General features: G+C 49.9%; 2 protein-coding genes across 4 annotated transcripts; both read left to right on the top strand.

The window, feature by feature from the left end:
• The first annotated feature begins 26 nt into the window (after positions 1–26).
• Positions 27–16478, top strand: ARPC1A (actin related protein 2/3 complex subunit 1A). Of its 2 annotated transcripts, none has more exons than XM_051778689.1 (10): positions 27–157; positions 3475–3556; positions 4413–4517; positions 7029–7251; positions 8867–8974; positions 12109–12321; positions 13494–13569; positions 13772–13965; positions 14925–15015; positions 16085–16478. In XM_051778689.1, exons 2-10 carry the CDS (start codon positions 3493–3495, stop codon positions 16121–16123), a joined length of 1113 nt encoding a protein of 370 aa, XP_051634649.1. In that variant the 5' UTR covers positions 27–157; positions 3475–3492; the 3' UTR covers positions 16124–16478. The 2 variants fall into 2 exon arrangements, with proteins under 2 accessions (XP_051634649.1, XP_051634659.1); XM_051778699.1 differs by having other exon boundaries at positions 46–157; positions 3452–3556.
• Positions 16479–18511: 2033 nt separating this feature from the next.
• Positions 18512–27287, top strand: ARPC1B (actin related protein 2/3 complex subunit 1B). Of its 2 annotated transcripts, XM_051778836.1 has the most exons (11): positions 18512–18804; positions 20491–20603; positions 21326–21399; positions 22188–22292; positions 23101–23323; positions 23710–23817; positions 24164–24370; positions 25033–25108; positions 25191–25387; positions 25888–25978; positions 26360–27286. In XM_051778836.1, the coding sequence occupies exons 3-11, from the start codon at positions 21336–21338 to the stop codon at positions 26396–26398; spliced, it is 1110 nt and encodes a 369-aa protein (XP_051634796.1). In that variant the 5' UTR covers positions 18512–18804; positions 20491–20603; positions 21326–21335; the 3' UTR covers positions 26399–27286. The 2 variants fall into 2 exon arrangements, with proteins under 2 accessions (XP_051634796.1, XP_051634807.1); XM_051778847.1 differs by lacking the exons at positions 18512–18804; positions 20491–20603 and adding an exon at positions 20673–20782 and having other exon boundaries at positions 26360–27287.
• Positions 27288–27725: the final 438 nt, after the last annotated feature.

Below are 27725 nucleotides of genomic sequence, written 5' to 3'. Positions count from 1 at the left end.
CGCCCTTTGTGTGTGAGGGGCGGGGGCGGCGCGTGCGCGCTGCGCGTTTCCTGCCGCCCGTGTCAGAGCCGGGCCCCCTCGGCCTCTCCCGCCGCCGGAGCGGAGTCGCGTTGACTGCCCAGAGTCCGCGAGTCCCGCTCCGCCCCCGCCGCCCCAGGTGAGCCCCTGCCCCGCCAGGGACGGCCGGGGGGAGCCGGCGAGCCCGCCGGGATGAGGGGATGGCAGGGGGTGGGAGTAGGGGGAGGGGGGAGGAGGCGCCGCAGCATCACTGCCCTGAGGGGCTGGGGACGCCCTTGCTGAGGGGGAGGCGGTGGGCACCGGGCAAGGGCAGCGCCGGCCGTGCTCTCTCATATCCCCCGCCGTGCCCCCATATCCCTCCACGTGCCCCCCCCCGCCTCTGCCGTGTCCCCCGCTCTGCCGTGCCCCCCCATAGCCCACTCTGTGTCCCCCCCATATCTCTCGCTGTGCCCCCCCGTATCCACCCCGTGCCCCCTCATATCTCTCACCGTGCCCCCCCATAGCTCCTGCCATGATCCCCCCTATCCTCCCAGAACCCCCTTGTATTCCTGGCCGTGCCCTCCCAGCTCCTGCCGTGCCCCCTGTGCTGGCAGGGCCGCAGCTCCTGACCATCCCCATCCCGCTGTCCTGTGTCAGGAGATGCCCTGGAGGAGTCACCCCCTTGGGAAAGCTGCGTGGTTTGGAAGGGAATGACAGTGAAAGGGGGCTGTCCTTAATCACAGGGGCTTTTGGAAGTGATGTAGGTGCTCTGAGAATGGGCAGGGATTAAAAAGATCCCTTCCTCTCTCTATCTCTCTCTGTCACACGTACACCTTCCATCTCCACTTCCAAGTCCTCATCCTGGCTGGTTGCTTCTCCAGGGATGGCCTTGGACCTCATGTTTCTCACCCCATGGAGAAATGACAGCAGCTGAGCCCTGTATTTCCCAACCTTGATCCTTTCAGTCCTTATACTGAAGGAACTCCTGCTGTACAAAGGTGGAAGATTCCCCCTTTTTAAAAAAAAACGTTGAAACTCAAGGCCAGTTACTTTGTATTTGGGGAAAAAGCTGAGGGAGAGCTGCATTAAATACCTGTCTAACAAAGCCATCATAACATCGTCTTCCCTGTGTGAGATTCTGAGGTTGGCTGGCAGGAAGGCATTGAAGTTATTAATTTATCATAGGGCCAGTGGCATTTTCCCTACTGAAATATGAGTTTGATTTTTGTCTGTATATTGGTAAAGAATAAATACTACTGGAAAACTTCAATAAGATTTATCTCCCCTAAGGAAATAGCACTGCCTCTATCAGGGGACAGAAATAGCATTGCTTTTTGAGGTTATCATCACTGTTGGGTTTTATGGGTTTGTTACCAAACCAAAATGGAAAACGGTGACTTGTACCAAGTTATGGAGCTCAAGAAACTCAGTCAATGGGAGGGGATGGATCATACAGGTTTGGGCCTGTTCTGGGAACAGCTAAGTAAACATATCTGGACTAGAATTTAGGATGGGACCATATTTTATATGCAGTGCAAATCTGTGGAAAAAAAAAAACAGGATTGTGTTAGAAAGTGTTTCAAAATAGCTGCATTCCTTGGGGAGGGGAGGTTGGATATTTTTACGTTTTATTTCGGAAAGAGAAGCAAAGGCTGAGCATTCCTTGTTGGTGGAACAGCTCTTGAACTTTTCCTGTATATGGAAATGTGCTGCTACCGAATGTTGGCATGAGCTAAAGCAAGATCCTGGAAAAAGCACTTTGCAGTTGTGTTTTGCTTATATTCACACGTGGAATTGCAAGTGATGGATGTCCAAGGTCAGAGGTAACTCAGATTATGTCAACATTTTCACATTAACAAGGAAAAAAAAATTAATTATTTTGCTTAGGACTGCATATATTTAATAACTTCATTTGATTGATAGAATGTGGTTATTAGAAGAACCATGAAATTCATGCTGGTTAAAATTGTGAACTGGATTTAAAGCTTGTACAGTTAAGCTGTATTTGAGGTACATTTGCAATGCAACCGTCATTTGCATTTCTTTAGAATAACAGTGCTTGATTTCCTAAAACAAATAAAATTAAATAAGATAAAAAGTCTCTCCAGTTATTCCTAAAAAAAAAAAAAAAATGAAATCAAATAAAAAGTCTTTCCAGTTAGTTGCATTGGTGAAACACAGTCTCACCTCTGCCCCAAGATTCAGCACTTTCAGGATATTTGTTGAATTTGGTGCTGTGGTAGTAATTGCTAAAGCTCCGTAAGAATTTACTCATCCTTCTTTCACTGCTGAGTTTCTGTTGGATTGCCTTCATTTCCTGTTTGCTTCCAAATTCCTACCTTGTCCTGAAGTCTCCACCCTCTGCTAACATGGCCTTACTTGGGTATGTTGTAATTTCAGGCTCTAATGGGTGTGGATGTCTTGGAATGACATCATGGAAATGGTTCTTTTCCAATGTGGATGTGGGGGTAAAACCACTTTGATCCATCAGCCAGTGATAAATTGCTATGAAAATTAGTGGAATATATGGAAGGAATTGGCAAATCCAAGTTGGATGTATTGAACTGTGCACATTATTATTATTACAGGTGACCTTGAGTTTTTATGATATTACCTTCCATCCATTTATGCTGCCCTTGGTTAATACAGGACATATTTTAGATATTAAAATATTAAAAATATTTTAAACAACTTTGTATTTCCGGCTGGATGTGCCTCCAATTGCAAATGTTCAGCACTGACTCTTGTAACAGCCATAAATTGAAGAAAAACTAGGTCTTTAGCCTTTTTTTAAACAAAATACTCACAAACTGCAATGATTCAGCTTGTTCTTTTAGTGTTTGAGTCTCATGGGGGCAAAAGCCTGACTATCAAATAGTTTAGTGCTAGAATTAATTGGAAGAAATTACTAATTAGTTAATTACTAATCTTAATAATTTTTCCCTAGGATACATATAAATGGCTTTATCAAATAATACATCAGCAGATCACAGTTCCACATCAGTTTAACCTCCTGAAAGAAGATTTTGTTGTAGTGCTGCCTGTGAGCCTGGGTACATGTCAGGGTTTTTAATCAGTTTGCTGAGCTATGTCCTAGATATTTATTTTTTTGATTATTCTATTTCCACAGTAAAATTAGGAGGTTTATTAGATTTCTTGAGAACCTGCTCCCTTGTCTGTGAGGATACAAGAAGCAGGTGCCTGTGGCTCTTAGGGCAATTGCAATTAGCCAAAGTAAGCAGGACAATTAATATTCATTGTCCTACTAAAGCTATCAGGGTGTGTGACACAGGCAGCTCTTGAGTAAATTAACATATTTACTGAGTAAGTTGTGATCTCCTGCAAGGAAATTGCAACACTGCACTGAAAGATCCTTGGTAAATGTTGAAGTTGATCTTTATTTTAATAATTCCCTCATTTTGAAGTGTTCTGTTTTCCATTTTACACCTTTCAGCTCTTTCACTTTTTACAACATAGGAATCCCTTGAGCTCGGAATGTCTCTGCATCAGTTTCTGCTGGAGCCAATCACCTGCCATGCCTGGAACAGAGACCGTACTCGTGAGTAATATCTTTGCTTTCATTCTTAATTGATTTTTTTTTTTCAATTGCTGTTCCCTCTTGGCTGTCAGTTTGGGGTCTTGCAATGTTCTGGGTCATGTTTAGGGGAGGTGTGGTCAGATACATAGTTCTAGGTGTTAAAAGTTCCATTTATGATCCAAAAAGCACTCGTCCCCCAAAGCTGAGCTTTTCTAAACTCACTGCTGGAGCTCTGACATCGGAGCAAATTGAGTCTTCCAGGTGTTCTGGAAAGCTCTGCCTCTTGCTCTGCACCTCATGAGATTGACCTGACCCTTACCCTCTCTGACCCTCTATTTCCATACCCCAAACCAGCCTTTTCTTTTAATAGTTCAGTTTTCTACTATAATGTGGATTTTTATGTTCCAAATATGTTGTCTTTCTGTGCAGAATACTCATGACCGTGGTATGTATACCAATAGCTTTCAAACTGACAGAGAGCAGGGTTAGATTAGATATTGGGAAGAAATTGTTCCCTGTGAGGGTGGTGAGGCCCTGGCACAGGTTGCCCAGAGAAGCTGTGGCTGCCCCATCCCTGGAAGTGTCCAAGGCCAGGTTGGATGGGGCTTGGAGCAACCTGGGCTAGTGGAAGGTGTCCCTGCCCATGGCAGGGGCTTGGAATGAGATGGGCTTGAAGTCCCTTACAACCCAGGCCTTTCTGTGTCCATAATTATTTGAGATTTTCCAGGGTTATTGGCCCTTTGTTTACAAAGCCCATGTAATGCCCTCAAATTTGAGAACAGAGGGTTTAGGTGGGAAAGCCTTTTCAGATAGAGCACTGTAATTTGTAATTAAGAAGCCTTCAGTACTATAGGACAGTTTTGTTTCCTCTTTCCAGAGATTGCCATTAGCCCTAATAACCATGAAGTCCACATCTACAAGAAGAGTGGGAACCAGTGGGTAAAGGCTCACGAGCTGAAGGAACACAATGGACACATCACAGGTGAGACTGTGCTGAGCCAGACATGGAGTTTTCCCACCCCCCTGTTTTCCCCAGTTGAGGCTGAACAGGAAATCTGCAAGTGTTGAGTAAATAGATCTTTTTATAGGTTGGCATTCCTACTTACAGAGAGCCTTGCAGCATTTTTCTGGACTGCATGCAATGAATGTTAGGAAGAAAAGCCCTATCTCATTTCCAGACATTTCAGTGGAGTAACTGAGCCCTTTTTCCTCGTCTATTGCTTATTTTTCATCCATCATGACATAATGAGAACACATTTTCAGTGTACTGAAGTAATCTGGTTGTGTCACAGTGATACATGCTGCTCCCTTTCAAGTGCTAGTACTAAAATTTCATCAAGTATACGGTTGTAACAGTGGTTTATGGTTCCCAACAGCAATAAATATCCTTTTTTAGGGACTGTATAAACATTTGAAGTGGTCAATCGTGGACTGATGACAGACCATCAGTGAGCACATTTACTGCAGGCCCAGAGTATCTGTAGATCCACAATGAAAATTAAGAGGAGCTGCCACGATGAGTCACAAGGTGTTATTTTAAAAAATGTGATTATCCTGTGGCAGTCTTTTATATTACTGGGGTTTTTTTCCATGGTGATACTTACATAAAGGCTTTATTCTCTAAGGAAATGAAAATAATTAATACAAGCACTTGCCCAAAGCAGCAATATCCTTTATTCTGTTCTCAGCTCACTAATGGGCAGGAATATCTGCCCAACAGCATTTTTCAGGAATTTTATTCAATTTTTTTCAATTCTTGCTGTCCAGGAGCACAGCTGTCTGTGCTGCTTTGTGAAGTCACTTGGGCTGAATTTACAAGCAACATGCTGTTCCCCAGAGACATTTCTCTCCGTTTTACTTGTTCCCGTTGATGTTAGAAGGCAAATATACATGACTTGGGAAAAGAGCTCTCCCTGCCTAGTGCATACCTTTGGAATACTGAGTGCTGTGGTGGTTGTAAAGAGTGCAGCTAAGCTGTGGTTACACACAGGAGATCAACTGATCAAACTGTTTGTAACCTCTGACAGGAGTGAGTCAGCTGCTGCCACTCCAGCTCCTGCTCACAAGGGACAAGGTCCTTCTCTTGACTCAGATTTGTGGGGAGCTGCCTCTGCTCACTTACAGGAAGAGCTTTAATTGCTCTAATTGCTTAGTTTTCTGCTAAGCTAAAAAGCTGGACTTGCCATGGGTCAGAACAGCACCAGTGCTGGTGCAGGGGAGGTGGTGGGCAAGAGAAGAGAGGCAGGATGGTCCCTCTTGCAAAAGCAGCATTAGGGCTCGTGTAACTGTGGTTCCAGACCACCAGCCTCTTCAAAATGGAACCTTTTAAGCATAAACCTGTTTGGAAGTAGACAATATATGAATAATACGGTAAAATTAGTACAAATTCTTCTCCTAGCTTTTATCCCATTTTCAGTTTATGAGCTTAAGGGATGTTTTCAATACTGAATGTGGTAATGGAAAAGCACTGACATAAAATTTGTGGCAGGAGAGTTGAGGGTTGCACTCTGCATCTCAAAGAAGGTTGCTAGAGAAAAGATGAAAAATAATGTTCCTGTAAGACTTTCCAGTTGAGAACATCCTTCATTGCCTAGGAGGGGAAAGAAGCAATGGCAGCATATCAAGGGCTTTGTTTTATTCCTTGAATTGTTATTTTTGCTTGGGTAAACCTTTCTTTCTCGTGGCACAGCTTAAATGGTCTTGGAAACAATGTAAGGATTGTGTCAGTAAACAAAGATTTATAACTTCTAACAAAAAAACCCCCCTGTTATCTAAACTTTGGATCATGGCTGCAGTCTGGCAGCAAGCAGATGACTTTGTTAGAGGTTGTGCAGTTTTAGAATTGCTGAGTTTCAGCTGTTGGGCCAGATTGTGCAGAAGTCAGAGGTGTGGAGGGTGCTGAGGACGGGCCTTGGCCAGTCTGCAGAGCTCCACCTGTTGGCCAGCCTCAGAGTGGGTTTAGCGGGAAATTCCCGCTGGGATCCGGGAATTCGGGATCTGCAATTTCGGTGAAAGCTAGAGGGAGAAACAGGTATCCCTAATAGTTTAAAATGGCTCCTGGAGAATAAGTGAAAAAGGGGAATAACAGAACTGTAACTGTCTCAGTAATAACTGCCTCAGTGACCAACTCACCAGGAGCTGCAGTGACAGGACAAGGCATAACGGGTTCGAACTGAAAGAGGGGAAATTCAGATTAGATATATGGAAGAAATTCCCTGTGAGGGTGGGGAGGCCCTGGCACAGGTTGCCCTGAGAAGCTGTGGCTGTCCTATCCCAGGAAATGTCCAAGGCCAGGTTGGATGGGGCTTGGAGCAACCTGGGCTAGTGGAAGGTGTCCCTGCCCATGGCAGGGGGTGGCATAAAATGAGCTTTAAGGTCCCTTCCAACCTAAACCGTTCCCTGACAGAGGGCTGTGAGGTGATCTCTGTTTGCCTTGCTGTGAAGCAAACAGCATGAAGGGGGAAGTTCATTCCTGGGAGCTCTTTCCTTGCAGGCATTGACTGGGCTCCCAAGAGCGACCGCATCGTGACGTGCGGCGCTGACCGCAACGCCTACGTGTGGAGCCAGAAGGACGGCGTGTGGAAACCCACCCTGGTGATCCTGAGGATCAACCGCGCCGCCACCTTCGTCAAATGGTCTCCCTTGGAGAACAAATTCGCCGTGGGCAGTGGAGCTCGGCTCATATCCGTGTGCTACTTCGAGTCTGAAAACGACTGGTGAGCTGGTTCATTTCTGTTTATGCCTGCAAGGTCTGCATGAGAAAGCTGAAGCCTGGAGTCAGCTGTGGTAACTGGGTTACTATTTTACTAATTTCTGAAATCTTCAGGGAATGTAGAGGGATGGCATTTTTCCATTTTGGAGAAAACATTCCCTCTCTTCTTTACTCTGGTGTAGCACCTAAAGGCCTTTGACTTCACTTATTTTCTGGTGATACATATTGGCATGGATCTGTTCTGTCTGACTGCCCTAAACATATGTTGCTTTTCTAAAAGAATTCATGCAGATTGAAAGTCTATTAACTACACCTGTATAGTTGAAAAGAGAGAAATATTTCCTTCCCTCACCTCGTTTCAGAATGAATGAAGAAACCTTCACTTGAGTCTTTCTTCCATTTACATTATTTTCTTGTTTCTTATCATTAAAGAGTTTGAGTCGGTCACATTTCCAAGGTGATCTGTTAGAGGATGTTTGAGCTTGTCATTGACCTGTTCTGTATTTTGTCATGTGCTTACATCACAGTTTATAGATTTCTATCACAAATATTTCCACCATTAACATGTTTTTCTCATTGGCATCTAAACTTAGTGCTTCTGGTCTTCTCCCTTTGTAGCTGCATGTGTTGGGAGCTACATTTGCTGTATCATCTGTAGGTGAAATCACTGTGGGGAGCATCTCTTACTTTGGGCTGCATAAACAGGCACAAAAACACAGGTGTCCTGTGTCCAGTCTGCCATGTGGAGATGAAAAACAGTGACACCATCTGCAAAATACATTTTAAAGATTGTTTTGGATTTTTCTGCTCTCCAGCATGTTCAGTTATCAATATTTTCTCTGCCTCAGTTGTCTGCAAAAGAACCAGAACCCCATATGTTAAAGAATGCAATCCTTAAAACTGGTGCTTGATGGAAGTAAAATCAAAGGAAAAGCACCATCATCCCAGAGGCCATCAAGTGAATAACAGATTTCATTACTATTTTGTAAATAGTTCAGATAAACTAAATCTGCTGAGGCGTATTTAGGCCAATATTGATGCATTCAGCAGCAGGGCCACTTTGCACTGCACTGCAGATAATTGAGACGAATGCACTGGTCACATCATTGGCAGTTCCCCCATTTACTTGGTTTGTTTTATAGTTATTGTGTTATTAAACAGTAGAAAAGTCAATAGGCAAGAGATGTGACTGTAAAACTCATAGGAAGGAGCTGAGGAGGACTTGTACTTGGTGATCCATGAAAACAGGGCTGCTGAGCTCAGTGTCACAGTCACAGCTGACCTCCTGTTCATGGGGTGTGAGGGACCAGGCAATTCCTGGGCAAAATTCACATTAAGGAGTTCCATCTGATGCATTATAAGAATTAGTTGGAAGGGGTATAGTACTCAGGTGAGGAGATACATATTTAACAAGTTCGTTCATAGTGCTTAAAATTTTAATTAAATAACCATATAAAGTTCACAGATTGCACAAGGGGATGTGAAAGATTTGGGTGTGATGTGTTTTCCAAAATGTTAGTCGTTGGCAAGGAGTGATCTTTTTGAGGAGTACTTGGGGGAGTCAGGTAAAATATGTTCATATACATTTTACACATCTTTCTTTTTTTTTATTATTTTAGGTGGGTGAGCAAACACATTAAAAAGCCCATTCGTTCCACTGTCCTTAGCCTGGACTGGCACCCCAACAATGTTCTGTTGGCTGCAGGATCCTGTGACTTCAAGTGCAGGTGAGAGAAACAAAAACATCTGTGTGTAATTTGGGTTTCTGGATCAAGCCAGCAGCATGAGCATCTTGATCAGGCATTTGCTATTAGAATAAAAGGTGGCTCCTTGCATGCTCTGCTTAGTACCAAAATAAAATACCCAGCTTGAGAAACGTTGGCCTTGGTGCTGCTGCCTGCTGACTTTGGACTGCCAACATGGACCTGCTGAGGGACACCTTTCCAAAGGCCTTATCCCACCTTTTTCATCCCTGAGTCATTGGTTCTCTCCCCTTTCCCTGTGCTGACCGTAACGTTCTCCCAACCCTGTGAGGAGAGCAGGGTCAAGGAATTGATCCACCTGCAACTCAGTGCAGTAAAACACATTTTCTGAAGGGCATTTAAAAAAATAAAAAAAGGCTGTTAAAACCAGATTGGCTTGAGAGATGGATGGGGCAGACTTTCAAACTGATGGTGGAATTCCAGCATGAGGGATGGGTCCTGCAGGCTGCTCTGAGGGAGGGATTGGGGTCACTGCAGGGAAGTTGCATGGGGAGCTGTCTGCAGTGCCTGGCTTTAATTCACATTTACTTAATCATTTGTACCTTGGATGATAATGAAAGCTTCTTTTCTTAAATTCTTTATGTAATAGGGCAATTTTTAAGCTTCAAAGTGTGTACTAAAAATGACTAAGGAGGAGTGGGAAGTGGAGGTGGGACTGACTATTACATTCCTTATTTCAGAATGAAACCCTCACATCTAAACCCTATCCTTTGAAACTTTTTTATGTAAGGAACAATGACAAATGGAAGCTGGGAAGGAGAGTTGTCTCCCTTCCCTACCTTATCTCATTTTCATTAGATAAACTCTATATATTCACTTCCTTTCACAAAAAATATGATGTGAGACGTACTCACTCATCTTCCAGAAACAGCTGCTTTTCAAATGTGGAAATCTTCTCATGTGTGTTCATAAAGGATCTTGGGACTTTGACATTAGGTCACCTGAAATATATTATGTGTGTGTATATATTTATATTACCTTGGACTGGAGCTTTTTCCCGTGCTTGTTATGGACATTGCATCTCTGGTTATCTCCTTTTCCCTGTTTGGTTGAAAATTAGATTCACATAGTTTTTCTGTTCAGTGTGATTTTTTTTTTAAAAAAATAATTATATTTTCTGGACGAAAATGGTGTGGTTCAGTTGGTTTCCTAGGAACATTGTCTAGAAGACTTGCTTAGTCTTTTATTTCCCATCAGAAAACTCACTCTGTCCTGCACCTCATTTCTCTGAAAATGGGCTATATTTTGAAAAAAAAGACCCAAGTCCTTAAAACATTTGGGAAACTTTCTGCTCTTCCTTAACATTGTACTTCAGGATGATTCATTAAAAAATTTTACTGTTTTTCTCATAGAAATCTCCATATAGAAACATTAAAGAAAGAGTAGTGGAGATTGGTACTGGGTTTGTGTTTCTATTTCTTCCCCAAAACCATGAGAAACTGTTCTCTTGGGTAAACAGTGAGTACAGACCTCTAGAATTCTCTTTCTAGGGAGTGTTCACTTCCATATTAAAGATAATAAAGATACCTGGTCTGAAGTATTCACCTGTTGTGATGAAAATTATGGAATGGATCTGCCAGAGCCACTGCCAACTAACAAGAGCCAACTGGGGGACATGTTGGGAAAAGATTGGAGGGCAGGAGGCTGCAAGTTGATGGAAATACAGCAGAGTTTTTTGGTGGTTGGCCCAGATAGATGAACTCCCCTTCCATTTATCTTTAAAATAAAAAAAAATATAATATATATAACTAATAGCACTGCATAGGTGTGAATTTTATATTCTTGCTGGAACAACGTTGCTGTGGGAATAAAAGTAATTTCCCAGTGTTCTTTTCGAGGCTGGGGCCTTCAAGCTGTTTTTAAAAGAGAGGGAGACTTCAGTGAGGGAAAAGACTTATTTTTATTTTAACTAACAGTTAAATTTGAGGTCTTTCACTACTTAGGAATGATTTTCCTGCCTTGTGTCAAAGGCTATTGCTTTAAACATCTTGTCCTATTTCCATACATTAGGAGAACCATCCTTTTAGATGGCTCTATAAAATTAAGTTTTTTGAAGGATTATAATTAGATTATATTTAAACTGATAGAGCCAAATATAAATTCATACTTAATTCCCTGAAAATCTGTACCTAATATAGCTGCAGTTATGATACCCTTATCATTCCAAACGAGCAGCTCTATTGGAATTAGCTGAATATAGGTACCTTTGGAAGTGCTTACCCCACACGTGTAAAACATTTAAAAAACATTTCCTTAAACTCACTATAAAATAATTCCTTTTTTTATGTGACTGCAACCATGAGTATCTGATCAGAGATTTTCATTTATACTGAGTTTTTCCCTCTGGTAGTAGTGTGCTGTAGCTCTCCTGCTCCTCCTGCTCAATGGACTCTAATCCTACGTTGGTGACGTCCCAGTAAATTCCATGGTAACACTCAGGAGCACCATATTGTGGCACGTCTGAATCATGCAGAAGGAATCCAATGAAAGGGGGAGGCTTTCTATTTAAACATATCTTGAAAATTGTAGTGCTGGGGAGAAAAAAAACCCCACCAAACCTATAAAAACATTGTGGTATTTCAGGTTTTTAAGGCTTTTTTTTTTTTCAATAACGAGCAGGAAGAAGGTGGCTCAGAGCCCCTTTGCAGGCCTCAGAACATCGGGTTTCTTTCTTTGAAATCCTGCTGTTCCTAAAAAGTGGGTAATTTTGTAGGTGTTTGTATTAGCTTCTAATTACTCACTGCTGTTCCTGGGTGTTCTCTAGCTGAGGGATTGACTCTGGAGAGCTGTTAGCGCTGCAAAAGGATGAAAGGGAAATCTTGGCACACTGGAAAATGCACTGACAAACGTGTGTTTTTGTGCCATCTTCTGGAAAAGAAGGAGAGGGGTACAAGAACAGCGTTTATGAAAAACCTGTGTGCTTTTACACCCTTTCTCTCTCCACACTGAAGCTTCCAGGCTTGTTTAAAGACACCACAATATTTTATTCGGGGGGAATCAAACACATCCCTCCGCTTCCGACGCGAAAAGCACCCGGAGCTCCCAGGAGGTTTGTTCTCTCTTTGTTCACGCCGGAATCTTTCTTTTTTTATTTGCAGGGTGTTTTCCGCCTACATTAAGGAAGTGGATGAAAAACCAGCCAGTACTCCCTGGGGCTCCAAAATGCCTTTTGGGCAGCTGATGTCGGAGTTTGGGGGAGCGGGAAGCGGGGGGTGGGTGCACAGCGTGAGCTTCTCTGCCAGCGGGAACCGCCTGGCCTGGGTCAGCCACGACAGCACCGTGTCGGTGGCTGATGCCTCCAAAAACATGATGTAAGTACCCCCTTGCTGTTCCTCATCAGCTGTTGGACTTGATGATCTTAAAGGTCTTTTCCAACCCTAAGGATTCCGTGATTCTCTGTGGAATGTCGTGTCTTTATCTCACGGAGGCTGTGACTGCTGTTGCCATTTTTACTGCTCTGGGTTCCAGGAGTCTCTTTGAGGCTCATTTAAGGTTGATACTTAAGAACTTCAATTACATACTCTAAAATTCTTAGAACTCTTCAGTGAGGGCATAGCCAGTTTACTTGGGGGGGGGAGCATTTGAAAAGAAGAAATTGCATTCCACTCTGTGTGGAAATATACAGAGAACTTTGGGGGAAACAGTATTTCCTTGTAAATGGATTCAAGAGAGTCCAGAAACATGCTCACTCCATAACTAATAAGACCCTATCCCCAACCAGGATCTGGAAAATAAGTTGTTCATTTCATGAAATACGAATTCCAACCACTGTCATTAAGGTTCTGCAGAGGCAAGGTTTCAACTTCCAACCTTGCACCTTCCAATTCAACAAAATATGTAATGAACAGTTCCTCCTCCTGCTCCTCCTCTTGATCTGCATAACTTTGCAGTGTCCATGTCTTTCCAACCAAGAAGGAAGAGATTCTCCATATGTTTTGGCAGCAGAGATCTCTGGGGATCATCCAGGCACTGCTGGGATTCATTTTGAATTGTGGTTCTGATGGCTACAGTTATATCAGTACCTGGCAGGGGATATCAGTCATTATAAAGTGTTTCAGAATTCTTTTCTCACTCGTCATTAAATCACAAAAGCTGACTTAATTGAACATCAAGGCTTTTTCCCTCTGAAAAGATGTCAAACATTAAAACTTCAAGTGCTTTTAATATGCAAATGAAATTAATAACTTCATCAGTCTGAACATTTTTGGGAGTGTTCCTTTTAAACTCTTGCCCCTGTTTGCACACAATATTGGCAACTTCCCCCTTTCACCTGAAACACTTCATTTTGTGACAGATCCTCCAGGACACTTTCATTAGCTTTAAAACTTCTCGTTAAAAATTACAACCCTCTGGAGTCACCACAGGACAACTGAGCCACGCTGGCTTTTCCAGTAATCCTTGTGTGGGAACGGTGTCTATTTTTTGTTAGAGCCAAAAACGAGAGGTTTCAACGAATTCCTGTAACAAATGTTCTTGTGTTCAGGGTTTCACAGCTGAAAACAGAGTTCCTCCCACTCCTGAGCGTGTCGTTTGTCTCTGAGAACAGCGTGGTGGCAGCTGTAAGTGTCGGTTATTTTCTGCTTTTAGAGTGTTGTCGTGTTTCGGAGGGGGGAGAAACACCATCTTTTACCCAGCTAATAATAATAAATGAGCTCTTCCCTGGTGTCAGTCTCTGCATTCTGCAGCCAGAAGCAGCAGCAGCACCCAGTGGGGACGGGCAGGTTGTGCCTCCTGACAGGCTTCCGTGGTGTTTGGTTGCAGGGCCATGACTGCTGCCCCATGCTCTTTAACTGTGACGACCGTGGCCTGCTGACCTTCGTTTCCAAACTAGACATTCCAAAACAGAGCATCCAGCGCAACATTTCCGCCATGGAACGCTTCCGGAACATGGATAAAAGAGCCACCACGGAAGATCGCAACACGACCCTGGAGACGCTGCACCAAAACAGTATAACGTGAGTGCCCTGCTGCCAGGGCCAGGGGAGGGAATGCTCCCCACATCAGTTTGGTTTCCCAGGATGTTCTGCAAACCTGGGAGAGCTCGGGGTTGCTCTACCAGGAGGGTTTAGCCAGTATCCCCTTTTCCTTGTAGTCTTTCCCTAACACACCTGCCTGTTTCTGGGACGTGCGTGGAAACTGGAGTTAATCATTGACGTGGTGTGCGTGCTTCTCCTGTTTGCTCGTGACTGATGTGTTCTGTAACCTGGACACAACTTATCTTATCAAATATGTGGATAATTCCCAAGAGGCTGGTGGCACTGTGCAAAATCTAGTCAGCAAAATCCACCTCAAACAGGAATTTACATCCCAGCTCCCTGTTTAACATGTTATTGCCACGTGTATTTAGTTATTGTGTATTACTGTTTTCAAACTGAAAGAGAGGGAATTTAGGTTAGATATATGGAGAAAATTCTTCCCTGTGAAGGTCCTGAGGCAGATTGCCCAGAGAAGCTGTGGCTGCCCCATCCCTGGAAGTGCCCAAGGCCAGATTGGATGGGGCTTGGAGCAACCTGGTCTAGTGGAAGGTGTCCCTGCCCATGGCAGGGGGTGGGACTAGATGAGCTTTAAGGTCCCTTCCAGACCAAACCATTCCATGATTCTGTTGATCAAAATGATTGATCCAAGTTAATTGAGTAAAGTATCCCTGCATCTAAAAAAAGCATGAGATCCCAGAGGATGATGGGCAGTTCATGTTAATGCAAGCAAAACATTTTTGCTGCAGCCACCAGGCCATGAAGGAGCTCTCAGCATCCTTTTCTTGGCTTATTTTTCTGAGGCATTTGACCAAAAATCTGGTGTAAGCTCTGGTATACTCATGTCTCCATCTGAAGGAGTAGGAGTAGAATTCAACCCAAATTTCCCAGCTTTCTGGCTCTCTGTCATGGGTGTTAGAGCTCTCACTCTCTGTTTGCAGCCAAGTGTCTATTTATGAGATAGACAAACGGGATTGTCGGAAATTCTGCACCACCGGCATCGATGGAGCAATGACCATCTGGGATTTCAAGGTAAAAACAGGCTTTTACTACTGTGTTTATGTGAACTAGCTGGGGTGGGGTGGTTTTTTTTTGATCTCTTAACATCCACTCCTGGGGCTCGGCCCTAAGGCAGGTTTCATTAGTAGCAGGAAATCCTGACAGGAATATTCAAGACCATTAGTGAACTCTGTAAGAAGAACAGATCCAACAATCAGCATAAATGCAGATGCACTTCATTTAGCAGATGGTGCTTATGCAGACTTAATTTTTTAATGGAATTACTTAATGTCCCTGTAGGAATTCCCACCAATTCTTTTCTTCTCCAACCTCAGCCACAGTTGGGCTGGAATATTCACTGGTATGACACAGCCCATTGCCTCTTCCTGCTCCCGTCCCATGGGACTCTGCTCCCTGATCTGCTGCAGAATTAACTTACCAAAGTAGTAAGAAGTTGCCTCAAAGAATTGGAAAATACAATAAAGATCCTAAAAGGATTTAATAATGCTCATGCTTGCTTTGCTGAGGCCTGGCCGACAGAGGTCTCTGCTGGCCTTCCCAAAACTCTTGGGATCTGGTTTAGGAAAAGAATGGGTTGTCTGTGTTCTGTGATGCCAGAAAGTTCTGGAGGAGCCAGAGAAGAGATTGAGGTGATCTATAAGTGCTTTAGTGCAGTTTCAGGTCTGTATCACTAGTCTGTATATGCCTGAGTTTGAAAAGAATGACTGTTGTGGTCTCTGGCTCTTGAACTAGGAAGAAATTCTTTCCTTTACAAAGAAATTCTTCCCTGTGAGGGTGGGGAGGCCCTGGCACAGGTTGCCCAGAGAAGCTGTGGCTGCCCCATCCCTGGAAGTGTCCAAGGCCAGGCTGGATGGGGCTTGGAGCAACCTGGTCTAGTGGAAGGTGTCCCTGCCCATGGCAGGGGGGTGGAACAAGATGGTCTTTTAAGGTCCTTTCCAACCCAAACCATTCCATGAATCTATGAATATGAGTCTAATCTCAAATATTGGGGTTTTTTACTTGTTTTTGTCAGCATTTACACCGAGTTATTTAACACAAGTTACTGCAGCTGATAGTGATTAAGATTTTTCTCTCTTTCAAGACCTTGGAGTCCTCCATTCAAGGGCTACGAATCATGTAAAGATGGATTTCCATGATCTAGCAGGACAAACTGCTTGACAGAATGCAGCTCCCACATCTGCACAAATCCGAAAAGGGAGGAGGAGGAAGGTGAAATATTTGGAAACACTGAGAAAATATGGCTTGGCAGATTTTCTTTTGAATCTAAATTTGGTGAATTGTGTTGGTTTCAAAATCAGCTGTGATTGTTCCTTTTTTTTTTTTTTTTGTTTTGGTTGGTTGTTTCATTCCATTCTTTACCAAAGCTGCTCCTTAAGTAGTTTATTGCAGGAAGTTGTGAATCACTAACTTAAAAGGGGAATTTTATGTAAATTGTCTGCTAGAAATAATAATAATAATAAAAAAGAGAAAAACTGGTCCTGCACTGATACTTTATGGCCTTAAAACAAGCAAAGTTCATCTTAATTGAAAGTTTCTCAGAGTTGACAGAGGAAGACCTGGAGTTCTGATGATCTGGATGTGAAGGTTCAGATGAGCTTCTTCCTGGGAAATTGTTCCCTTGAGGTGATGATTTTGGAGGATGAATGATTTTATCCTACTACCCTTAATTCTGCCTGCCTTGTGTTTAATCCATAATAACAGCAAATTAACCTGAATGTCTTTTTTTTATTGTCTGCTCAGTGGGCCACAGTTTTCTCCGAAGGCAAATGATGGGAATTATTTGTAGTTCCCTTTCAGGACTGGTACCAAACCTGCTCCCAGTGCAGTGCCTGGGGGATGAGGTGAAAGGCTGCGTGTGGAAAGTGAGGCAAAAATCTGCTGAGCCACATCTTGGGAAGACAAATGAAAAGCAAATGACTCTGTGAGTCAGTGGAGCTGCACAGGCCTGGGTGTTGTGCAGAGCCGAGTACTTGGCCTGTAAGATCCTGTGTTTATAGTGACTGGTGGGGAATGGAGCACCTGAGAGGTGTCACTGTGGTCTGGCTTCAGTGCAGGGCCTTTGTCTCCAGGAACCTTTTACAGTTCAGCTCTGAGCCTCAGGAGCTCACAGAGGCATTTGCACGTAACTTATTTTACTCACAGATCTGGTGCCTTGAGGCCAGGACAGGCTGTGCTCTGAGGGGATTAGCTGGCTCATGGCATTGCTTTACAAGGTTCAAGACTCGTTTCTGTTGAAAATGCAGAAGTGTGTTTAAAAAAAACCCCAATGACTACATTTACCACTTCCTCTGGAACCAGAGTTGCTTCATTCCTGCTTGTTTCTCAGCTTGGGGTGGCTGAAAGGGGAGGGTGGAAGATCAGCTCACAAAGTGACAGCTCCTGTCCTCCACTGCAGAGCTGGATCCTTCTTGGGTGCTGTGCTGCCTGCACAGAACTGACTGGTTTTCCAGTTCCTTCTGGTTTCCTTGTGTCTCTCACCTTCCTCCCTTGGCAGTCAGGTGTGGCTTTGCACTTTCCTCTCCCTTCAAAACATAAAATAATGAGTGTTTAACCTCTGCTCGTCTTGCAGTCTGGGGATCTGGTGTGTAGGATGGCTGAAGTGGGTGGGATTTGTCAGCTGGGACACAAGGATAATGGAGTTTAGTGTCCTCTGGGTCAGAGTGACACTGGAGCACGGATTTGGCTTTGTCCATCTCTGTATGGACTATTAGATGTTTGTCTCACAGACAGTAATGATTTTGTTTCTGGAGTCACTTTGAAAGGTTGGTGGTTAATGTCCAAAAAGTATTAAAAAAAAGGATTCTAAAATATGTGGTCCAACTAACATAAAAAAGGGTGGAAAAATCACCTAATAAGAGAGGGGAGAAAATGGATTTCAATGTTTATGCCTGGGGCTGAGAAGGGACCCTGCCCTCCCTGCACTGCTGCTGTCCCAGTCCTGCAGAGTCACTCGGGGAGGGAAGAGGTGAGTGCATCCCCCTGCTCAAGGAGGGAAGGGGTGAGAAACTGAAACCCATCTCTCTTTCCCAGAACTTCCAGCAGGAGCTGAGCTACCCTGCCCGGCCAGGAACGGGATAAAAATGGGTTGCTCTGAAGCAGGAGGGAAAAAGCTCGAGGGGTGGATGGCTGGTGGGCGGGGGCACAGGCTCGGTGACCCAGCCTGGGCTGGGGTCCCAGTGGGATCCGTGGGATGCAGGAACCGGCAGCAGCTGCTCCGAGGGCGGCCAGATCCCGGCTCCGCGGGGTCCTGCGGATCTCCCCGGCTGTGGGAGGCGATGCCGACGGGAGTCTCGCCCCAGGTGGGCTCCAGACGCAGCTGTTCCCTGCTCCAGGCCAGCCCCGGGAGGCAGGCAGGGTGTCCCCATCCCTCCGAAACGCATCAGGGACGAGGCGGTGAACAACACTCCCGCGGCCAGAGGGGGAGGACGGGGATCCTTCCCGTCTGTTCTCCCGGCTGTGTCCCTCCCTCGTGCACCCGGGGCGCGTTGCCCACATCCCACCGGGATCCCAGCGGGAGCATCCCGGGGCCGGTGTCCCGTCCACGTGAGGCGATGGAGCGGCCCTGGCCCTCAGGCACAGGGGCAGGGCGGCCGCAGAGCTGCTGTGCGCTCCCCCAACGCCCACGTAAGGAAGTGGTTGCATTTCTCGGAGAGGAAAAGGGAAGTCGGGCAGCCTCGGCGGGGCAGGCACAGCTCCCGCCGCTCGCTCGGGGCTGCGTTCGTGTCGACTGCCCAGAGTCCATGAGCGAGCCCCGCCGTCCATGAACTGAGCCCGGCCCGCCCTGCCCGCGCCGCTCTCAAGGTAAGGACGGGGAGGCAGCTCTGCCACCCCAGCGAGGACCTGGGGCTGTCCCCTGGGGGGGCTGGGGCTGTCACCGCTCCTGCTGCTCCCACCCTGCTCGAGGGGACGTGGGGACCCCCCGGCTGGGGCCAGAGGGGTGCAGGCAGCCCCTTGCCTCGTGTGAGCTTTGCTGTCGCTGCGTTTTGGATGTTCGGGGTTCCCTCTCCCCCCCCCCCCCCCCTCCGATTTGGCAGCAAGTTTGAGGTTTTTCCTCTTGCTGGAGGTCTGACGGTTTGGAGGGGGCGGTGAAAAGGGTCCTTCCGTGGGGGTCCCGTCATGGTTGGTGCCGGCAGAACCAGGGCTGCCACAGTCTGTCCTCTCCTCCACGGGAATCAGCTTTGCCCAGCGTGAGGAAGAGGAGCGTCAGAGCTACCCTCCCTCTGCCCTGGGACAGTGATGTCCCCTCAGGGCCAGGCTGGCTCCTGGGGCACCTCCCGCCAACGCTGGGGACCGAGGACGGGTGTCCCCAGCCTGGCTGGCAGGAGCACGGGGGGGGTGACACCCTGAGCTGCCTCAGGGAGCAGAGGGTCTCCCGGGGGTCAGTGCCGGGGGCCCACCATGGTGGCCGGGGGAGAGTTTCCCGGGGTCCTGCAGCTCCCGGCGGGATCCTCCCCGTGTCCCTGCACTGGTGAGTGCAAACCCCGCCAGGCTCACAAAAACCCCAAATACAGCTCCTCTGGTGCGTGGCTTCCTCCAGGGACTGGGAGGAGCCCCCAGCGCTCAGCTCTGCCAAGGTTTGGTTATCTCCTCCAAGGATGTTTCCGAACTGCTTGGACTGGCCGGGGAGATAACGGAGCTGCTCCGACTCCCAATCCCGCCCTGTCTGGCCTTTGGAAAATTCCCATTTTCCTCCCTCGCGAGCCCCTGTGTCGAGCAGGGGGATAGCCACAGCCCCTCCAATGCTCCTTCCTGGTGGGGAAGGGGCTGCCAAGCTTCTGTGGCAGCTTCACCCCAGGGCGGGAGCAGGGCTTAGGGAACTGGTTGTAAATGGGCTGTGGGGGAAATGAAACACCAACCGCTGCAGGGAGGGACTGGAGTGTGAAGGGCTGAGCAACCCTCACTCCTTCCTGAGGCGGCCTCTGCTCCTGCCACAGCAGCTGACCTCATCCCCTCAGGGTGGCATTAAACCAGGGAGCAACAGGACCCCCAGGGAGAAGGGTTTATACCTCTGAGCATCCAAACCACCTGGAAAAACCCAAAGCATCATTGTTTTCTTAGCGAACATCGAGGCCGGAAAGCACCATGGCATGCCCTGCCTCCCATCCCTCCTCCTGGGAGCCCTTTCAGCCAGTGCCTGTTTCCACTGGGTCCTGGTTTCAGCCAAGTCCCTATTTCACACATTTTCCCTCTCCTGAGGGAACAGCAGTGTCCCTGTTGTGCTGATTTTATCCGTCCCTCGTGGTGCTGCTCCAGCAGGTACCCGGTGGCAGCAGCTTTGTGCCCTCCTTGAGTCACCCCGTGCTGCATCCCAGGAGGATCAGCTGGGACAGAGCAGCTGTCTGCTCATCCATGCCCACGTCCTTGGACAGTGGGGACAGATGTTTTGGCAGGGTGTGTGACAGCAGGGCTTGTGGTTTGCATTGGCATTGGGATTTCTCCACATGCAGCAGGCAGGTGATGGAGCTCTTTGCATTTTTTTCTCCCCAGCCCAGGGACGGAGCTTTGCTGGGAGGGACTTTTTTCCTTCCCCTGTACCGTTTTCAGCTGCCAAAGAAAACGGGACGTGTTCGGGGAGTTCCCAAAATAGCCGAGAGCAAGCTGTGAGTAATCCCGTCGGTCACGCCCTGGCGAGGTGTTTCCCTACATCCCTGCATTCCCTCAGCTGGATGGCCAGGGGGCTGTGACGCTGCTCCCAGCTCTTCCTGGTCCCTTCCTGGTCCCGTGGCACCTGGAGGGGGCTTGCGGGAAGCTGCTCCATCTGGTGACACCGGAGCAGTTGGTGGGGACCAGCAGGAACAGTGGGAGCTCAGCCAGGAGAAAGGATTAGTCACCAGGGCTGAGCACGGGTGGGATGGGATGGGATGGGATGGGATGGGATGGGATGGGATGGGATGGGATGGGATGGGATGGGATGGGATGGAGCTGTCTCCATGGGGCTTTGGCACATCCTACATGAGAGATGGGAAAGGAGGAAGTGGATCTGGCTGTGTGGGGATGGAGAGAGGAGATGCTGCCCATGGTGGGACAGCTGGGATGCTCACAGGGCCCCTGTGTGCCCTGCCACCTCCTGCCCACTGAGCTCCAGCCGGCCGGGGCAGGAGCTGGTGGTGGGATTTGGAAGTCTCTGGAAGCAAGCAGTCTCTGAGCTTGGAAATCCTCAGGGAAACCCCCTCCCCAGCAGAGAGGGGACACAGTGGGCTGTGACACAGGGCTGATCCCAGTGGGAGGGATCGCTCGGTGGGACTGGGAGCTGGAAGTCTCTTGTCCCAGTGGCTGGAGCAACATGTCCTGACCAGCCACGGGGGTCTCTCCCTGTTCCCAGCCCTTGAGCCATGGCCTACCACAGCTTCCTGCTGGAGCCCATCAGCTGCCATGCCTGGAACAAAGACCGGACCCGTAAGTACGGCCGGGGCACCCCATCCCAAAATCCCCAGGGATAACCCGAAGCACTGACTGTCCGGGCTAAACATCCCTCTGGTGGGAGATGCTCCCGGGACAGGGCAGAGCTGGGCTGGGGCTGGGTTTGGGGATGTAAATCCTGCTACAGACAGATTTGGGGGCTGGGACAGCATATTCCCCTCTGTGTCTGCCAGATCCCTCTGCTGGGGCAGAGCCTGGCACCGGGACAGAGCCTGGCACAGGGACAGAGCCTGGCACAGGGGTGCAAGCACAGTGTCCGGCCCGGAGGCACTGCGGGGCGTGGGGAGGGACGGACAGGGCACAGAGCAGGGCAGAGCAGAGCAGAGCAGGGCAGGGCTGGGCCGGGTGATTCGCGGCCGATGGCATTTCCCGACTGCGGCACAGGGGACGTGGGAGAACAAAAAGGGCTTTCTCTGCTGCAGCCGGGCAGGAGGGGCGGGCTGGGGCTGGATTCGGGAACTGTGCGCCTGCAGCCATCCCGTGTCCTATCCTATCCCATCCTATCCCATCCCTCTAGCCCCATGGGATCACTCTCTAGGGAAAGGAGGACACCAGGCTGTTGGGTCTGGGGTTCTCCCTCCCCTGAGGGACAATTTGCAGTGTCAGGGCAGTGCAGGGCCAGGGCTGGGGGCCTTGGTGGGACCCCCCCTGCCGTGCAGGAGGACCTGGAGCCCAGGAAGGGGTGAGTGGGGGCTGCCTGGCCCTGCTGCCCCCACAGAGCCCGTGACCCAGGAAGGGCTTTGCCCTGGCCCTGTCGCCCCCAGAGATTGCCCTGTGCCCCAACAACCACGAGGTTCACATTTACCGCAAGGACGGGGCCAAGTGGAGCAAAATCCACGAGCTGAAGGAGCACAACGGGCAGGTGACGGGTGAGTCCCGGCTGGAGGAGGGGACAGGGACACGGATGGTGGGTGGCCCTGCCCTGGAGCTGCTCCCAGCCCTGCCTGTGGCATTGGGAGCTTCTGGATTGGGGTTGTGCTGCGGGTGGAGCAGAGGGAGCAGGTTGTGTCCAGCTCTCCTGACCCTGACCTGGCGTGTCAGAAGGCATCTGGGGTGGGATGGATGGGATGGGAGGGATGTGGAGGCATGGGGTGGGGAGGGATAAGGTGGGATGAGATGAATAGAATGGGATAGAATGGATGGATGGATGGGAAAGGATATGGATAGATGGAAGAGATGGGTGAGATGGATTGGGATGGAAAGGATGGGGTGGGAGGGGAAGGATGGGTAGGAGAAATGTGGTGGGATGGGTCGGGATGATGTCGGAGGGATGAGAAGGGAAAGCATGGAGTGGGGTGAGATGAGATGGATGGATGGATGGATGGATGGATGGATGGATGGATGGATAGATGGATGATAGATACATAAGAGAGATGGTTGGGATGGAATGGAGCGGTGTGGGAGGCATGGGAAGGGATGGGGTGGGGAGGGATGGAATTAGATGAATGGGAGAGATGGGGTGGGATGGGTTGACGTGGAATGCTTTGAGGTGGGAGGGGTGGGAAGGGATGGATTGGGATCATTTCGGATGGATGTGGGAGTAGGGTAAAGAAGGACTCTGGAGCAGAGACCACCTAGAACAACTCTGCCTTCAAACAGCCCCCAGCCCCGAGTGACCCATTCCCATTCCCACTCCCACGGCTCCCTGGGCCACCATCATCCCACTCTGCCTTCCAGGCATCGACTGGGCCCCTGAGAGCAACCGGCTGGTGACGTGCGGGACCGACCGCAACGCCTACGTGTGGACCCTGAAGGGCAACGTGTGGAAGCCCACCCTGGTGATCCTGCGGATCAACCGCGCCGCCCGCTGCGTCAAGTGGAGCCCCAAGGAGAACAAGTTCGCCGTGGGCAGCGGCTCCAGGCTCATCTCCATCTGCTACTTCGAGCAGGAGAACGACTGGTGAGGATCCGGCACGGCCTGGGGGGGTCTGTCCTGGGGGAGATGGGGGGGGATGGATGGGTGGATGGGTGGATGGATGGATGGATGAGACAGATGGGTGGATGAGATGGATGAGATATGGAAGATGGATTGGGAGATAGGAAACTGGAGGAGCTGGAGGTAAGACAGGAAGAGATGAGGGAGACAGAGAGGAGCTGGAAGTGGAGACAGACGGGGAGATGGAGAGATGGACTCCACATGCCCGAGCTGCTACTGCAGAGTTGTGGCCCAGGGCAGCTTCTGGGGCACTTGGAGCATTCACCACCCTCATCCAGCCCCCCTGCCAACCCAGTGGGGTTCCTGGGGGAGGTGACGCTCCCCCCTGATGCCAACCCCTCTCCATGCAGGTGGGTTTGCAAGCACATCAAGAAGCCCATCCGCTCCACAGTGCTCAGCCTCGACTGGCACCCCAACAACGTCCTCCTGGCCGCCGGCTCCTGCGACTTCAAGTGCCGGTGAGGAGCAGGGGGGTGGGTGACCAGGGGGGCCTGAGTGAGGGGACCCCCAAGGATGGGTTGGGGTCACACCCTGGCACAGCACAGAGCTGTGTGGGGCAGCCCAGCACCCTGGATTGTCTGTGGGGAAGGCTTCACCTCCGAGGTGCTGTTTGGAGCAGGGAATGGAGCACAGGGGAGACTCAGGGAGGTCTGGGGGTGCCCTGGGGATGATCCCAGCATTACAGCACCCTGTGAGACCCCATGGGCTCTGCCAGGGAAACCGAGGCGTCCAGGGAGCAGGGCTGGAGGCAGCGCAGGCGCCGTGTCCGGGGACACACGGCAACACCCTTCCCCTCCCTCCCAGGATCTTCTCAGCCTACATCAAGGAGGTGGAGGAGCGGCCCAGCCCCACCCCCTGGGGCTCCAAGATGCCCTTTGGGGAGCTGATGTTCGAGTCCAGCAGCAGCTGTGGGTGGGTGCACAGCATCTGCTTCTCGGCCAGCGGGTCCCGCGTGGCCTGGGTGAGCCACGACAGCACCCTGTGCCTCGCCGACGCCGGCAGGAGGATGGCGTAAGCAGGGCAGGGCAGGGCTGGGCAGGGCAGGGGGCTGGGGGGGCTGTGCTGGGGGTGTCAGGGGGGGTGATCCCCAAACTGACCCCAGGGTGGGAGTATCTCAGTTGGGTTGGGCCAAGAGTGTTCCCAGAGCATCCCTGTGTGTGGGAGGGGGAGATGGAGGGGTCCAACCCCAGGAACTGGGACAGTCCTAGAACATCCCTGGATATCTCTGAGCATCCTTGGGTAGTGAGGGAGGTAGAGGGGTCCAGTCCTGCATGTTGATGAGGGAAATGGAGGGATTCGGCCTCAGGAGCTGGGATTGTGCTGTAGCATCCCTGGAGCATTCCTGGATATCCCCAAGCACCCCTGGGTATCCTTGGAGCATCTCTGTACATGAGTGGGTAGATAGAGGGGTCCAGGCCCATGAGCTGGGATAGCCTGAGCATCCCTGGAGCATTCCTAGGTATTCCTGAGCATCCCTGTACATGGGTGGGGGATAAAAAGCAGTCCAGCCCCAGGAGCTGGGACACCCCTCGAGCATTCCCAGAGCCCCACGGATGGAGGAGGTGGTGGGTCCTCTTGTAGTCTTGTGGCTTCCACCCATGTGACGAGCTGTGCCAGTCTCAGGGCAGAGGCTGCAGCTCAGCTCCCTGCCAACATCCTGCCCTGCCTCGCAGCGTTGCCACCCTGTGCACCGAGACCCTGCCCCTGCTGGCTGTCACCTTCATCACCGAGAACAGCCTGGTGGCCGCGGTGAGTCCGGGCGGGGGCACGGGGTGGGTGCGGGGCGGGCACCGTGGCCAGAGGGTGCTGAGCAGGGCGGGCTGTTCCCCAGGGCCACGACTGCTGCCCGATGCTGTTCACCTACGAGGAGAGCCAGGGCGCCCTGACCTTCGGGGGGAAGCTGGACGTCCCCAAGCAGAGCTCCCAGCGCGGCCTCACCGCCCGCGAGCGCTTCCAGAACCTGGACAAGAAGGCGAGCTCGGACACGGCCAACGCCACACTGGACACCCTGCACAAGAACAGCATCAGGTGAGGGCTGAGGGGGTGCAGGGACAGGCTCGGGGTCACCTCGGGGGTGATGACCCCTGAGCATCCCCCGGCTGTGCTGCTGTCTGGCCTGGGAGCTGGGATAGCCTTGGAGCAGCCTTGGGTATCCCTGGAGCATCCCTGAGCATTCCTGCAAACGAGTGAGAGAGGTTAAAGGATTCAGCACGAGGAGCTGGGTCAGTCCTGGATATCCCTGAGTTTCCCTGGGTATCCCTGGAGCATCCCTGCATGTGGGTGGGGAAATAGGGGGGTCCAGTCCCAGAAGCCGGGACAGTCCTGGAGCATCCCCAGAGCACACTTGGATATCTCTGAGCATCCCCGGGTATCTCTGAGCATCCCTGGCTACCCCCAGTGCCTCCCAGCACATGGGTCAGGGAGAGGAAGGGGTGCAGCCCCACTCCCACCCATGGCTGCTCAGCAGCCCCGAGGGCTCAGCAGGAACCTTGGATTGACTGATTCCTGCTGCCTCTTTGCACCCACAGCCAGATCTCGGTGCTGGTGGGTGGGAAGGACAAGTGCACCCAGTTCTGCACCACGGGGATGGACGGTGGCATGAGCATCTGGGATGTCAAGGTGAGATGTCCCCACAGACCCCCTGGACTCCGAGCACCCAATGTTGAACCCTCATCAGCCCCAGCTCTAATCCCTCCCCCTGTGGTGTTGGGGCCCACACTGTCCCACAGTCCTGGGTGAGGGACACCCTCACAGCTCTCCATCAGAGAGGGGTGATGCCAGCCTTGCAGAGGGATCCAGCAGCCTCTCCTGGCTTCAGCTTTGCCCACACGGCTTGGAAAATGAGCCCAGACCAGCCAAAGTTGGGATCTTCCCCCCACAGGGATGGGTTGGCATGCCAGGGGACAGCTTCCCTCCCAGTTCCCTTCACTTTCAGCTCCTCAACCACTTCCTTGGAAAGCAAAGAGGTGCTGCTGAACAACCCCTCCCATTTCATTTCAGAGCCTGGAGTCGGCACTGAAGGATCTCAAGATCAAATGAAGGAGCCCTCCAGGAAGGGCATCCTGGCTGCCCTTGCTCTGCCACCCTGCCTGCTTCCCCCTGCCAGCCCCCTGTGCCACACGAACCCCCTGTGCCACATGAGCCCCCTGTGCCACCATGCCACCAGCACACTCCCTGCTGCCAGCCAGCCCTGGCAGCTGCTCTCAAAGAAAAACATTTTTTTTTTTAACTATTTTTGTTAAAATCCTTCCTGATGCTGGTCATACATCGCTTAGAAAATAGAAAATAAAGTTAAGGATTTTCCTGGATAAATCCGAAGAGGTTTTCTTTGCACTCTTTTAGAACAATTTCAGTGTGAACGTGTGTGTGGTCAGAGCAGGTCAAGGGGCTAAGCCACATCTCACCACAGGTGGTCACATCCTTTCTGCCACCAGTTCTGAGGAGGAATCAGGACTCTGGAGATAAGGGGAATGTCACTTCCCCATTCCCTGCTTCAGCACCACTTCAAAACAGGATTGGTGTTAGGAAGAAGGTGGTGGAGGGGATGGAAGGGCCCGAGGGGTGCAGGTCTCCCATACTCAGAGCTCTCCTGGACACTGGTCAAGTCCCATCAGGTGCACAATTCCCAGCCCTGGAGCCAGCTCGGAGACCTTGGGCTGCCAAACTAATCCTGCCCCTTTCCAGCCTGTTATCACAGGCTGCCTGGGAATTTTTATCAGAGCAATGGACCAACTTCCACCTTCCTCATCTCCAGCTCGAGGCAGGAGCAGTCCCATCTCACAGCTGAAGCAGGAGGACAAAGCTGCTCCCACAATGCCAAGGAGCCTTTGAAGGAGCTGTAAAGACAATGGATAAATCTTCCCCCATCTCAGTGCAGGGTTTAATTAATGTGGCAAACACTGGGCAGGGCCACACATGACAGGGACTGTCATCCTGAGCTGCTGCTCAAACCACAGTGGGAAGCTGCTTTCCTGGGAATACCTGGGATCATCTCTGCATATGGATCATGGCCTGAGCCCTACAGCTGCTCCCCCCAGGTATTCCCAGGAAAGCAGCTTCCCACTGTGGTTTGAGCAGCAGCTCAGGATGACAGTCCCTGTGGCACACCCCTCTGCCACAGTCCCTGCAGTCAGGCATGGACAGGATTACACAGAACAAATCACATTTGTCCTGCACCTCCACAGCCTTAACCCCTCCACCAGTGACTCCCAGTGCTCTGAGCCCTGGGCTGGATCTCCTCCAGCCTTCAGGGAGCGAGTCTGGGAAGTGCTGGTGTCCCAGAACAGGCTGGCAGCAGGACTCCCAGACCTTCTGGGGCACAGCAGGTTGGAGTATCTCCCCTTCCCCTCCTGCAGCCCTGCACTGA

This window comes from Manacus candei, unplaced genomic scaffold, assembly GCF_025592945.1.
Source record: "Manacus candei isolate 608988 ecotype Guabito, Panama unplaced genomic scaffold, ASM2559294v1 h1tg000002l, whole genome shotgun sequence".
Lineage (NCBI taxonomy): Eukaryota > Metazoa > Chordata > Aves > Passeriformes > Pipridae > Manacus > Manacus candei.
The sequence above is the reverse complement of the archived record's forward strand: the minus strand, read 5'-3'. Positions and strand labels throughout refer to the sequence as shown.

Bases quoted from the DNA above. Each gene is read 5' to 3' on its own strand.
- ARPC1B (XM_051778847.1), top strand. From the start codon at position 21,336: ATGGCCTACCACAGCTTCCTGCTGGAGCCCATCAGCTGCCATGCCTGG. The intron at 23,324-23,709 runs GTGAGGATCCGG...CTCTCCATGCAG, and splicing joins TTCGAGCAGGAGAACGACTG to GTGGGTTTGCAAGCACATCA. The intron at 24,371-25,032 runs GTAAGCAGGGCA...CCTGCCTCGCAG, and splicing joins GACGCCGGCAGGAGGATGGC to CGTTGCCACCCTGTGCACCG.
- ARPC1A (XM_051778689.1), top strand. From the start codon at position 3,493: ATGTCTCTGCATCAGTTTCTGCTGGAGCCAATCACCTGCCATGCCTGG. The intron at 3,557-4,412 runs GTGAGTAATATC...TCCTCTTTCCAG, and splicing joins CTGGAACAGAGACCGTACTC to AGATTGCCATTAGCCCTAAT. The intron at 7,252-8,866 runs GTGAGCTGGTTC...TTATTATTTTAG, and splicing joins TTCGAGTCTGAAAACGACTG to GTGGGTGAGCAAACACATTA.